The sequence below is a fragment of the Triticum urartu genome, chromosome 5A (assembly GCF_056163025.1).
Source record: "Triticum urartu cultivar PI428250 chromosome 5A, HENAU_Tu73, whole genome shotgun sequence".
In the NCBI taxonomy this organism is placed as follows: domain Eukaryota; kingdom Viridiplantae; phylum Streptophyta; class Magnoliopsida; order Poales; family Poaceae; genus Triticum; species Triticum urartu.
The window spans coordinates 487,874,699-487,888,875 of NC_141877.1; the positions used below are offsets into that span (position 1 = coordinate 487,874,699).

The 14,177-nt window shown below is 45.3% G+C and overlaps 2 protein-coding genes across 2 annotated transcripts; one reads left to right on the plus strand and one right to left on the minus strand.

Annotated features, from left to right (window-relative positions):
* Positions 1-1,690: 1,690 nt before the first annotated feature.
* Positions 1,691-13,090, minus strand: LOC125507195 (multiple organellar RNA editing factor 8, chloroplastic/mitochondrial-like). The gene is made up of 5 exons (XM_048671853.1): positions 12,735-13,090; positions 2,924-3,021; positions 2,770-2,824; positions 1,962-2,089; positions 1,691-1,797 (listed from the first exon to the last, which is right to left on the minus strand). Exons 1-5 carry the CDS (start codon positions 13,088-13,090, stop codon positions 1,691-1,693), a joined length of 744 nt encoding a protein of 247 aa, XP_048527810.1.
* Positions 4,862-5,505, plus strand: LOC147972156 (uncharacterized). Its single transcript, XM_087522962.1, has 2 exons — positions 4,862-5,045; positions 5,164-5,505. Exons 1-2 carry the CDS (start codon positions 4,866-4,868, stop codon positions 5,503-5,505), a joined length of 522 nt encoding a protein of 173 aa, XP_087379088.1. The 5' UTR covers positions 4,862-4,865.
* Positions 13,091-14,177: the final 1,087 nt, after the last annotated feature.

Here is a 14,177-nt window from a genome sequence, read left to right on the forward strand (position 1 = left end):
CGCGGTTGATGTAGTCGTACGTCTTCACGGCTCGACCGATCAAGCACCGAAACTATGGCACCTCCGAGTTCTAGCACATGTTCAGCTCGATGATGATCCCCGGACTCTGATCCAGCAGAATGTCGGGGAAGAGTTCCGTCAGCACGACGGCGTGGTGACGATCTTGATGTTCTACCGTCGTAGGGCTTCGCCTAAGCACCGCTACAATATTATCGAGGATTATGGTGGAGGAGGGCACCGCACACGGCTAATAGATCTCAATGATCAATTATTGTGTGTTTGGGGTGCCCCCTTGCACCCGTATATAAAGGAGCAAGGGAGGAGGAGGCCGGCCCTAGGAGGGGGCGCGCCAAGTGTGGAGTCCTACTAGGACTCCCTAGTCCTAGTAGGATTCCACCTCCCATATGGAATAGGAAAAGAGGAAGGGAAAAGGAGAAGGAAGTAAGGGGGCGCCCCCCTTCCCTAGTCCAATTCGGACCAGACCAAGGGGAGGGGTGCGGCCACCCTTGAGGCCCTTTTCCTTCTTTCCCGTATGGCCCAATAAGGCCCAATACGTATTCCCGTAACTCTCCGGTACTCCGAAAAATACCCGAATCACTCAGAACCTTTCCGATGTCCGAATATAGTCGTCCAATATATCGATCTTTACGTCTTGACCATTTCGAGACTCCTCGTCATGTCCCCGATCTCATCCGGGACTCCGAACTCCTTTGGTACATCAAAAATCATAAACTCATAATATAACTGTCATCGAAACCTTAAGCGTGCGGACCCTACGGGTTCGAGAACAATGTAGACATGATCGAGACACGTCTCCGGTCAATAACCAATAGTGGAACCTGGATGCTCATGTTGGCTCCCACATATTCTACGAAGATCTTTATCGGTCAAACCGCATAACAACATACGTTGTTCCCTTTGTCATCAGTATGTTACTTGCCTGAGATTCGATCGTCGGTATCTCAATACCTAGTTCAATCTCGTTACCGGCAAGTCTCTTTACTCGTTCCGTAATACATCATCCTGCAACTAACTCATTAGTTGCAATGCTTGCAAGGCTTAAGTGATGTGCATTACCGAGAGGGCCCAGAGATACCTCTCCGACAATCGGAGTGACAAATCCTAATCTTGAAATATGCCAACCCAACAAGTACCTTCGGAGACACCTGTAGAGCACCTTTATAATCACCCAGATACGTTGTGACGTTTGGTGGCACACAAAGTGTTCCTCCGGTAAACGGGAGTTGCATAATCTCATAGTCATAGGAACATGTATAAGTCATGAAGAAAGCAATAGCAACAAACTAAACGATCAAGTGCTATGCTAACGAAATGGGTCAAGTCAATCACATCATTCTCCTAATGATGTGATCTCGTTAATCAAATGACAACTCATGTCTATGGTTAGGAAACATAACCATCTTTGATCAACGAGCTAGTCAAGTAGAGGCATACTAGTGACACTCTGTTTGTCTATGTATTCACACATGTATTATGTTTCCGGTTAATACAATTCTAGCATGAATAATAAACATTTATCATGATATAAGGAAATAAATAATAGGTTTATTATTGCCTCTAGGGCATATTTCCTTCACAAATAACAAAGTTCTAGATCGATGTGAAAGAGTGGTCGGCCCTGTATTTGTTTCAATAGAGAAATGAGAACATACCTAAGCTTGTAGTAATTCTACGTCTGAGGAGACCAGTAGGTATAGACAATATATGCATAACTTCCTGCGTACGAGGAAGCTCTTCTAGGAGTGTTCTCTATTGGTAGTGCCTCCCTGGCCGCCCCTGCCCTCATAGGCACGTGAGATCTGGGTGTAGACACATGGTAGTTACCGCCTTGGTGGCTTGGATTAAGTGTGGGGGGGCTAGTAACTTGGCGGAGCTAGCAGTCTTGCCTTGTGTGTTCTCCCTTCTCCTTTCAAAGTGGTGACGCCACTTGTAACAGTTACATGATCCATGTCGATTCATAATGTCATTGTTTCTCACCCACTCCTCATGATATTTGGGGTCGTAAGGAACAACTTTTCCATCTATAAATGGTTCACCTGAAATACAAAAAGACATACACCCAGATCTCCTTACCATATGGACATAGATGAAACCGAAAATAGTGCACAATCCTAAATCATCCAGGGGAAGAGTAAGACAATAGATTAAAACAAGTTAAAGATGCCATCTCAAGAAGTCAAGGGACTCAGAAGGCCAAAATAGAATGACAAAAAATACTTGATCTATATGCCAATACAAAAAGAGCGAGTTACGGAGATTCAACAAATCTCACTCGTTCACTATACAACGCAGACCAATGGTCTCGGTCGCTCTAATATTTAGCGTTAAACATGTTTAGCACTAAATATGTTTAGCACCCTTCTCTAATTACTATCATGCCTAATATGAACGTGAGCATTAACCAAGAAACTTTATCCTACTTAATATTAACATACAATTTATATCTTGCATAATACTAATGTGCAATACAATTAATATTGTGCCAAATATTGCACAATTACTATTATGATAAGAGCATACACAATCGGACCCCTCAATAAACCTTCCCCAAACCTCTGGGCGGATAACTCGGTCACTGCCCGATCGATCACAACAGACTAAAACAAGTTAAAGCTCCCATCTCAAGGAGTCAACAGATTAAAACAAGTTAAAGAACAGACTAGTAAATCTTTACGGTAGCCATTTCAAAATACTTCGGTGAATGATACTTAATCAGATAGGAAGCACATTGACATTACCTCCGTACACCTTTTTTTGACATCAGGGTATGAATCAGGAAGAATCCAGCGGACATTAGGCAACTCTGAATTAATGATTTAGTGGCATGAGTTTAAAACCAGAAAATTTGAAGTCACTTACATAAATAGATCGCATACAAATAATTTCATGCAATGTCCAATACCATTGAGTTTTTGGGTGATTTCCTCGGATACTAGAGCTCCAAAAGCAAAATAATGTCGAGTTGACACAGAGTAGATCTTCATCCTAGCTTCGTCTTCACTGGAACATATGACAGATTTGAGATACGTTCATACAAATATGTTATAAATAGTACATTAATTATTGAAACACATTGTATAATATTTGAGACAACCAAAACATCAAGGAGAACTCCGTCCCTGTCCTCGAAAGAATATGCTGCTATGGTCGTGAGAGACAAACAAAAATATTACAAAATGGTAAAACTGCAACAGATGTCTAATGAAATCTAATAGTAAGCATGATCCTCAAGTAAGAATCACCATCAGCATAAATGACAAAGGTGAGTCTTGAATGAACATGTATACAAAGCATCGTATAAATGACAAAATGACACAAAACAGGTAACATACATATTTTACACTTCTCCAATCCCGATCTGTCATGAGGGCATCTCCAAGGCGACCCTCGAATTGCCTCCATCCGTCCGGACCATGCTGTCCGGACCACGGAAGCCATCCAACATGGTTCTGTATCAGTCTGCGGCACGGTCCGGATGTACTTTCTCCCGCAAAACGGAGACAAATATGGGGAATTTTGCGGGAGGACGGACATCCTCATGACAAACCAAAAGTCGCCACGTACCCCACCTCTTCGTTCGGATGGCGGAAGGCTAGCAATGTTAGGTGATTAGTATTTGGGCATTTGGCGGAAGCTTTGCAAATAAAGTTGTGCATTTGGCGGAAGGTTACTTCTTGCCACATGATTAGCATTAGGGAAGGTGATTAGTATTTGGGCATTTGGAGGAAGCTTTGCAAATATATTTGGGCATTTGGCTGAAGGTTATTTCTTGCCATATTATTATCATTTGACAAGATGATTAGTTTTCTATTAAGGTTCTTTATCACACGTTGGCGAAATGGCGGAAGCTTTGTAAATAGATTTGGCCTTTTGGCGGAAGGTTTGAAAATGACCAAACCCATTTGGTGGAAGGAAGCTAGTTCAGTGGCGGAAGCAGCTAGCTTTGGCGGAAACTACACTGTCACACGGATTAATAGCCTTGTGCCAAACAAAAAGCGACTAAGCACAGTTTTTAAAAGGGAATTATGGTTATTTGGCGGTTAAAATTTAACAAAGACGGACATACATTTACGGCTATGGTTGGATGGCGGTCTTCCGTATCCTTGTCCACAAACTTATCCCCTGTCCGTGGACAGATGAGGAAGGAAATTTGCAGGTTATCGTTGGAGATGCCCTAACCCGGCCCTATGTATCAATGCAGTATGCTGATGGGCACCAAACTGGTGCTGCTACGTAAGGAAGCAAGTCACACACGGGAAAAGGGAATAGAACTTGTCTTTGGCTTTCTTCCTCCTCCGGCTATTTCCTTCCCTCGTATCAGACGAGAGTATCGCATCCTCCTCCTTGCTGCTGCTGCTTCTTCTTCTTTCTACCCCTAATTCTGTGTTCTTTCCATCGTAAACTCTTATCTCTTTACAATCTCTAGGGAGTAGTGAGAGGGGCAAATAGCTCCCATGCGACGTTGTTGGTGTGAATTGTCTCTTATGCGACGTCGTTGGTTGTAATAGCTCTCATGCGACATCTGCGTTGGAAAAAATAGCTCCCATGCGACACTTCTGCCTAATCCAAAAACACATGTTTAAAACTCGAATCAGGTGAGCGGGACCCACAGCGTGGGACCCACTAACTTATCCAACTCAACATTGGTCAGGTGAGCGGGACCCATAGCGTGGGACCCACTAACTTATCCAGGTTAGCATTGGTACAAGAGGACACCGAGCCGTGCCCCGAGGCGTGCAGCACCCGAGCCCATCCTCCCCCCCCCCTCCCCCCTCCCCGACCATTGTTGTTGTTCTTCTCCAGCGACGACGCGCAGCAACGCCGTTCCGGGCCGCGACCTAGCAATGTCGAGCTCCGCTTCAGCCTCCCGCCGCTCATGGCCGCGCTATGGCGCAGCGCCCATGACAAGGTGCCCTGCATGCCCACGTATCGCACCCCTGAAGCGGCTAGTCACAACGACCGACAAGAATGGCAACCTTGGGCGGGAATTCGTGAAATGCGAGAGCAAACCAGAGCAGGGAAAGGTGAGATTTTACTTCTCAATATGCCAATTTTGGTTTTTGTCTCCCAATTTCATGTTTGCCCAATTTTTCCCCATTTTTCATCGGATTTGGGATTTAGGGTTCATCTTTCCAATTTCAGAAATTGAAGCAATGCACCCATTTTGAGTGGCTAGATGAGTACATAGAGCGGATTCAACTGGAGGGTGCATCAGGGGAGCTCGATTTACCGTTGGAGGCGGAGAAGTTGGGCAAGTTTGGATTGGGCGCGTCTGGATCTGGGGCCCGTGGATCTGCCCATTCCATTGGGGCTACTGTGGGGGATGCAGTAGTGACGGCAGAGCTAAAGAAGTTGAACAAGCAGATGAAGAAACTCATCAAATTGCAGAAGCAGGGCAATTTGATGGGGCTGATGGCCGGACTTTTTTATGTTTGTGTAATTGCTCTCGCATTTGTTTATGTGATGATAATTAGTCGTAAGTGAATAGATTGGGCATCATTTGTAATCGTAATGATATGTATATTTGAATAAAAGTGTTGCGTTGTACGAATTCAGCATGTCCTCTCCACTCTGTTTCGGCTCCGTTTTTTTTAGTTCTTCAGTTCATCATCAGTTTCAGTTTCAGTGATAGAGGGAGAAAAGGAAAAAAAGGTTCGTCCAAAGTTGCCCGAAAAGGCCAGGCCCAATAGAAGTTAGGCAGGGCCGAATGGAACATATCCAGGCCCATTGATAAAAGAAGTGTAGCTAGTGCAAAAAAAGTGCACACGGTCATTGACATCGATATATCTTTTCGGCTTTAGGTTATTTCACAAATTTTAAGTTTCCTGCAGTCACCTTTTTTGAGATAACTCATCTGATAATTATTTGAGCTATTTTTATGCATAAGCTATCGTTTCCAATGGTAGGGTCCCGTGTTGTTTCGGCTAAAACAAAAGGTTGGTTCTGGTTAGCAGTCTAACTTGCAGTCTTTGTGAACCAAAAAAGTTGCAATTGTTTGGTTCTAGTTTATTTCAACCAAGCACCATTTTTTAATTATTTTTTTTGACTTGTGCTATGGTGTTTTCAAAGTTTTTACTCGTGTGTTTCAAACGAAAAAGGTTGTGCCTCTCTCAAAAAAGAAGACATCTAGTGTGCCCCTAGTAGCATCTCCTTACAACATAGAGGGGCATCCCCTTACAACATATAGTGCATAAAACATAAAAGGAAGATAATTAACTAGACACGTGCTAACAACAACTTATATGATTGGATCATGTTTTAGTGCATTTTTAGTACACATGGCCACATAAATAAAATGCAATGGAGAAACTTTAGGACCAAAAAAACATATAGATAGATAGAGGGGCATCGGGTACCCTAGTAGCATAGATAGATAGAACATATAGAGGGGCATCCCCCCCACTACATATAGTTCATAAAACATGAAAGGAAAATAATTAAAACTAGATAGATAGAAGACACAGGCACACACGCCCGAACCAACACAAACACAAACTAGATAGATAGAAGACTCGCACTTGAACAACTCCTTGGCCCCTCCTCCTTGGGCCCCTCTTCCTTAGCCGGCGCCCCTCACTCGTTGTTCTCCGGCATCTGGTAGGGGAGGGTGTGCATGCCGTTGGGGTGAGGGAAGATGTGGTGGAAGTTGGTGAAGATGTTGTAGGTCGTGAACGCGATAAACTCGCATCCACACCAGAACACCTCGCCGAGGAGGTGGTGAGCATCGTAGGGGTTGGTGAAGGTGACGTAGAGGCCGATGACGAAGCCGTTGGCATTGCCATCATACTGCTCGTGGAGGTGGAACATGGGCGGAGTGCCCAGAGGGAGGTGGCGGTAGCCGGCTTGGAGGAAGAAGCGAGTCAACTCTCTAGGGCCCCTCCACCTTGAGATGGCCCACACCCTCAGGCTATTCTCGACGATGACTCCGGCCGGGTACTGCCTCTCCGGCACGGTGCGGGGGCGACGGTAGGTAGGGCCATTGAACTTCATGGTGGCTCGAGTGGTGGATTTGGCTCGAAACGAAGAAGGGGAGGAGGCTTGAGAGATGAGTGTGAGAGGATGAGGAAATGGTGCCCTTTTATAGCCGCGTTGCAGCCGTGGTCAATGTGTACACAGTGCCTTCTCGATCGTTTTCTCTTCTCCGTTCGCACTGGCATAAGTAATTGCGGGCATTAATTCAAAAAACGGCGGGCAGAGCATCCAAAGAGGCACAGGCCCGTTCATCCGCGCGTGACACTGAAAAAGGAGCTGCACCACCGACACGTCCGTCTCGTTCAAGCATGCATTTGTTAAAATAGCTTAGATGCGACGTACCTATACGCTGCGCCCCTGCCATGCTTTACTGCGTCGATGCGTGCATGCAAGCCCGCATGCAAATGGCTAGGCTGTGTCACACTAGCACAAAATAGCTCGGCTGCGACGTTGCATGGCATGCATGGGACAGGGATGGCCCACATGTCATTGACCCTCTCACATGCAGCCCCCCCTCTCGACGGCCGTGCGCACGCACGCCAGGCTCTGCCGGGCCCGATCCGCTCGGCCCAACAGTCACTTAGATGCTCCCCCGCTCAACGTTATCTGTTCGTCAGAGAGAAAAAACGGTGGCCAATCAGATTGGAGAATCAGGGCTCCCACGGATCGCCCCCGCGGAATCCTTCTAGAAGGCCTATCCGACGGTCGTAGTTTAGCGTTAGGGTTAGATCGACGGTGGACGTTTGGCGCTAGGGTTACATGGGTTTTGGAGGCAGTCAACGGGGTTTTGAAAGGTTTGACCAAACATTCAAATGTGTATAACTAATTCAAAAAAATCTAAAAAATGAAAAACCTGCGCATATAGCCTTTTTATGTTACATAGTTATGATATAAAATGATAAACTTGATCTAATGATCTTTGCATGAAAAAACCTTCACAAATTGGACTATCTCGACTGAGGTTGCATAGAGTTCAAAGGAGTGAGAAGAGGGTTTGAGGTTTTGAAAATGCAAAAAAAATCAAAAACATCACCTTAGCTTCATTTTAGAGTGACTAAGGAGGATCTGAAGTTATTTTTGCATTTTAAATTTTTAAACTTGTTTTATTGCTGACTTTGTATTAAAGGGTGTTTTTTCAAAAATAAATTAAATAATATGAATACTTATTCAAAAAAAGGTGAGACTTCGTATTGATCCTATATAGGTATAATATAAGCTAAGAAAATCTTTTTTGGGTGATTTTAAGAAGGTCAAAAAAAACTTGCTTAGAAATGGGGCCGTTTTCCTTACTTTGGAGCCTGTTTGGACAACATTTTCAGTGACTATGAGTTGGACTTCACAAAAAGGGTTGGATTTATGAACTAAAGTGCATAGTAGTACATAAAACGATGCAACATCACAGAACAAACAAATGAACTCAAAAAATATTGGAGATAGGTTCAAATTTGAATGTCGGTTCAAATTTGAATTTTATTTCAAGTCAAATCAACATCATAGCACATAAGTTTTCACATGAAAGAACATAAGTTTTCACATCAAATGACAATAAACTTAAGTTTTCACATCAAATTTGAATGATTTCGACTCTATTTCTTTTGCTTCTTTCTACCACTCGATTTCTTCTCCTTTTTCCACTGTTTGGTTCCACGGCGCATAGTTTGTTGATGCTGATGCTCTTGCTTTTTGGCCCCTTGGTTTTCTTGCCAACTCCACTAGGCCCCCTCAACTTTTGCACCTGACCATGTCCCACTTCTTCAGTTTGCACTTCTGCAGATTGAGTAGATGGCACACATTGTTCAACTACTTCAGTTTGCAACTCAACACTTGGCAGCACAACCTCCAAACATGGCAACACAGTTGTCAAAGCAGTCGCATGGCAGCACAACAGTTGCTTCATCTGCAACAGTTTTAGATTGCCCTAGCGCCTGCAAAACAGATTCAGTATGCATCACATAGTCCAAAACAGAAACACTTAGCTCATGTTCAGCAGTAACAGTTTCAGTTAGCTCCATATCTTTGTCACCAAACATTATCTGCTTAGTGCTCTTCCTTCTAAAGCCATTGAGTCTTGCTTTTTTCACTGGCCAGCATTGTTTAACAACAAGAGGTGGGGCTTTTTCTGCATGCTTCCTCCTAAAAAATAAAGCATTTGACTTGGTTAGATACTAGAACAAGTAGCAAAATCAAAAACTTGCAAAAACAGTAACATAAACATACTTTGGCCTCTGAGGAGTGTAGATGCACTTGGATGAACCAATTCTGTGCCCAAGTACCTCACACAACTTGCACCTATTTTTGTTACCTTTTTTAGCCCTTTTGGGCTTATCATTCTTTTCCTTTTCCTTTTTTCCCTTCTTACTACAACCACCTTTCTCAAACCAAGCTTTGAATCTGCTCTGTTTAGGCCTCCCAGCCTTTCTTCTAGTGACAGGGGGACACAAGGTAAATTATATTTCCACCTCAGGCCACTGAGATTGGTCAGTCAGTGCAGGAATTGGACTTGCATATGCAGCTTTGAATTTTTGTACTAAATAATACTCATGCAAATATGGGTGCATATTTAACCTGGGTTTAGATGCCAAAAAAAGTATGGAATGCTCACATGGTTTTCCAGTGTGTTGCCACTCTTGGCAAGTGCACTCATGCAACTCAGTATTTACCACATGCCTCTTGCCACTCTTTGTATCTCTAACTTCAGCACCCCACAAGGAAGATTTCTCAACAGATAGATGTGAAAGATTTCTACTCATGTTGACCACCTGTTGTACCACTGCTGGAAGCTTGTCCCCTTCCAAAATATTAGCAATTTTTCCTCTCAACTCCCACAAATGCATGATCATGATCCTTATTTGGTCCACCATGTCATGCACAGGCAAGTCTTTCAAATCCTTCACTTTGTTGTTAAAACTTTCTGCCAAGTTGTTATTGATATGATCACATTTTATGGCAGTATTAAAACCTGATCTATACCACAACAGAGAATGGTGGGTGTTCAATCATGAAGCAAATTCATTATCACTACATGATGCCAATATCTTACCAAGGTGATAGGAATATGTCTGTCTGGTGTAGGATCTTGATGCTGGCCACATGCGCCCAAATTCATCTCCTCTGAATTTTTTTATCAGATTCATCCACATATATCCAAAGCACTCCCTCTGCTCAGCATGGGGGAAAACATTTTTTACTGCATTTTCCAACCCTTTACATGCATCTGTGTGGATGGCCAAAGGAGAAACTGGCCCTATTCATCTTTTCAGTTGCATCATGAACCATATCCATGATGCCTCTGTCTCTGATTGAAACATTCCTATTGCAATTGGGAACATCCAGTTGTGTCCATCTAGAGCATTGCATGCAGCCAACTGACCATTCCACTTTCTAGTCAAAAAAGATGAGTCTATGCTCAAATATGGACAACAACCTGCTTTGAATCCATCTATGCAAGGCTTCAAACACATAAAAAAACTTGCTGACCTTGCCATCCTCTGTTACCTCTGTATCTATCTCCACCACACTCCCAGGTGACCTCTTCTCCACCTCTGCTTTAAAACTATACAACATCCTAAATGTATTTGCCCCGTCACCATACAATGATTTCATGGCCCTTTGTTTTGCTTTCCACACTGTGGTATATTGCAGCTAGATGGGGTACAGCTTCTCCAAGTCAACTTTAAGCCTCTTTGCAGTAGTGTTTGGAGTCTTGGCTAAAATAGGAGTAATCTTCTCTATAACCCAAAGCTGTGATGTCATCTTTGAAACTCTCTGTGAAGTGGTCATACATGTATGCTGGTGTGGTATTTGATTTACCCTTATTGTACTTCCATCAGGTTGTAGTCTGGCAGACAAGTACCATTTGCAAGGATTGCCACCACCATCATAACCTTTGCACCGAGCATAAAATTTCTTTCGATCAGTCCACATAGTCTTGGCATCAAACTCTTTTTTCACTGCATAGGTCCTGAAAGACATCCTAAACTCCTTCATGCTTAGCCACAACTTTCCCACCTCAATAACTGGGTTCTCTTTATCATACAAACAAACCAGCTCATTATCATCTACATCATCCACATCATCTGCAGCCTCTCTCATCAGTTGTTCTTCATCCTCATTTGCATTTCTAGGGCCTGTTTTACCTTCAGCAGGCAAAGAACTGTCATCCTTCTCCTTATCTTTATCATCAACTTGAATGCCAAACATTTCGGCCATATCAATGTCAGATATTGGTGTAATGACCAAATCTGTTTTTTCATTCAACTCTACTACATTCCAGTCAACAACAATCTTCCTAGCACCATGGGTTCCCTCCTCTCCATCTGCATCAATCCCTATATCTTCAGCTACTACATTCGGTTCAGTTAACAATGCCAACATCTTCTTTTGTGAAACCCACTCATCATCTTCCATCTGTGCAGCCATCTTTGATGGCACATAACCAACTCTGGAATGAGTTTGCAGATCAATTAGCTTTGCATAAAATGTTACTTGTTTGCTTGCCCACCCTTCTTGCTGATCAATTTCAGCAACCATGGATTCTCCATCTTCAATTCTCACATATTCACCATTATAGTTATCGAAACGTTGCAGAGATACCTCTTGTTCTGGACCCCAAACAATACTCTCCCCAATTCTCTCCACCAAATTGCCCACGGCCTTCTCCTTCATGCTCTCCAATTCCTGGGGATCAACATCTGCAAATTCGACATCCAACCTCACGGTGGTATCTCTATCAATGTCTTGGACACTACCATCACTGAGCTTGGCTTTACAGGGAAAAAATTCCACTATAATTGCGAATGTGGTGGCAGAACCTGAACCTCCCCTGTTTTGTCAATGGCAGACAGCGGCGGCAGTCACTACCAAATCGAGTTCGATTCTAAATCGCCAAGAAAAGAGGGTGGCATTACCGATTTGAAGCACTGTCTCCTCGCTCCATCTCATCCAGTCCTCGCTCCATCTCCTATCCAATCGAGATTCTAAAACGCCAAGAAACAGGGGCAGCATGAGGCCATAGATGTATCCAAAATTCAGTGGAATGGGAGTAGTGTTTGGAAAATACTCACTAGCAATAGCCGCTGCAGAGAAAGGCGCTCCGCCACCGGGCCGCGGAGAAGAAACAACCCCCGGATCCAATGGAGCCCGATTCTAAATCGCCAAGAAACAGAGGGCAGCATGAGGCCACAGATCCCCCAAAATTCTGGGGAGTGGGACTAGGGTTTCGGGCTCATCTCGCAATAGCTCTACTGCTGCCGAGAAATGCGCTCCACCACCGCGGAGAAGAAACCGCTGCCGCCGCGGAGAAGAAACCGCTGCTGGAGAAGATGCTTACGGCGGCGCCGCTCGCCCAGTCCAGCACGGGCCCGTCCAACACGGGCGAGTTGAGCACGGTCACACAGTCACCGGTCGAGTCGTGGACGGTTGACTCTTGACTACGTGGCCATAGGTGGACCCCACCAATCAGAGCACATAACCCCAGTGTCCTAACCAAACCTCAGCCTAACTAACAGCCAACTAGCCGCGTAAATGGTGTGTCGCATGGGAGCTATTTTTTCCAACGCAGATGTTGCATGAGAGCTATTACAGCCAACGACGTCGCATGAGAGACAATTCACACCAACGACGTTGCATGGGAGCTATTTGCCCGTAGTGAGAGCTATATCCCGTACCCATGTACTATGTTGAGAGAAGTAGGTTCGTAACATGATCCAGAACCCATCAAGGGTGAGGGGGGCATACCATACCTTCCGATGACCTGAGCGAGGGTCTTGATGTAGCCAGCGATGATCTCGTCGTGGGGTACGTCAGGGTTGGCCTTGTCGCCTGGGGGCGCCACCATCTGGATCTGCCAGTGCTCGAAGTCGCACCCGTCGTCGAGGGGGGTCCTGATTTCCGCGGGGGAGCAGATGCTGCGGTTCGGGGACGGATTAGCAGGTTGCATCGCGAATCTCCTGGTCGCCGCCCCGGGCGCCAGGGCCGGGGACGGGACCAGAACGGCCGGGAGGACACTCCCCGCGGCCGCGAGCAGGAAGAGGAAGCGGGAGGCGGCGGCGGGGAGGGGCGAGAGCCTAGAGAGGAGCGCGCGTGTGGCCGACGCCATGGTGGAAAACCCTAGAGGGGAATGGGTTGGAGACTGGCGAAGGGGTTTAAGGGTCTAGGTAGAGCGTGCGCGATTTATAGAGGATTAGAGGGTGCACCCCTTCTGGACCCTTTCCATTAGTGATGATGACTGAACATGTGGAGTTTATTTTTTGTTCTACTTCAGTTTTGGGAATATATATGCTGCGAGAACATACGATGGTGATCTCACAGGAGAAAGAAAAGAAGAACCAGGAGTGATGGAAGAGAGACACTTGATTCCTTGTTGATTTCGGGTCTACCGGTGCCGGCACTTCATTTTTCAGTAATGTTCTGTTACAGCTTCCATTGGAACTCTCATAATTGTGCTCAATCATGTTTTCTTAAATAGGGGAAGTTACTTCAGGATGTCAATTCGGACGAAACAACCGATTGACAGCCCAAGAAGTATGGAGTGAACTGAGTGAATTGCAGAAAACCACCACATTGACGCCTAGGTTTGCAGAAAACTGCAAACACTGGTTTACGAATTTTTGACAAAAATCACTGATTATTCTCAGCCTAATTTTTTGCAAAAAAACACTAACCGGTCGCTTTGGGCATTTTAACCTCGATTATGACATGTGGGGCCCGCATTTGATGACATGGCGTAACGGCTCGTGTTAGACGGCGTTTGGTCTAATATTACAAACTAGTCCCTAAAATTTTACATAGAGACCCCTCAATCATAAAACAAAAACGCAATTAGCCCCACCCACATGCACAGAACCTGCATCACGGCGCCCATGGCTCTCGTCGCCGGCTTGGGGTGGAGGATGGACCTTGCCGGCGTCTAGGTCGAGCACCACGCTGGGCGATGAGAACTGCGTCTCCCCGAGCGCCGCGACCTGCTGGAGGCGAAGGCAAGCAGGTCGCCGGCGACAAACAGGTCCGCGCGTCGGTCATTGCACTCTCGTCGTCCTTGCTCGAGCACCACGGCTGCACCGGCTCGGAAGAGGCCGGCGACGGCCTTGCGGTTGGACGCCAACCGGCTCGAGCATGCTCTCAACACACTGCGACGCCGCGCCGCTTTTACTCTCGGTAACGGCGGAGGATGTGGCTGGACCAGC

Bases quoted from the DNA above. Each gene is read 5' to 3' on its own strand.
- LOC147972156 (XM_087522962.1), top strand. From the start codon at position 4,866: ATGTCGAGCTCCGCTTCAGCCTCCCGCCGCTCATGGCCGCGCTATGGC. The intron at 5,046-5,163 runs GTGAGATTTTAC...TTCCAATTTCAG, and splicing joins GCAAACCAGAGCAGGGAAAG to AAATTGAAGCAATGCACCCA.
- LOC125507195 (XM_048671853.1), bottom strand. From the start codon at position 13,090: ATGGCGTCGGCCACACGCGCGCTCCTCTCTAGGCTCTCGCCCCTCCCC. The intron at 2,090-2,769 runs GTGTACGGAGGT...CCATATGGTAAG, and splicing joins TACCCTGATGTCAAAAAAAG to GAGATCTGGGTGTATGTCTT. The intron at 1,798-1,961 runs GTAACTGTTACA...CTATGAGGGCAG, and splicing joins TATGAATCGACATGGATCAT to GGGCGGCCAGGGAGGCACTA.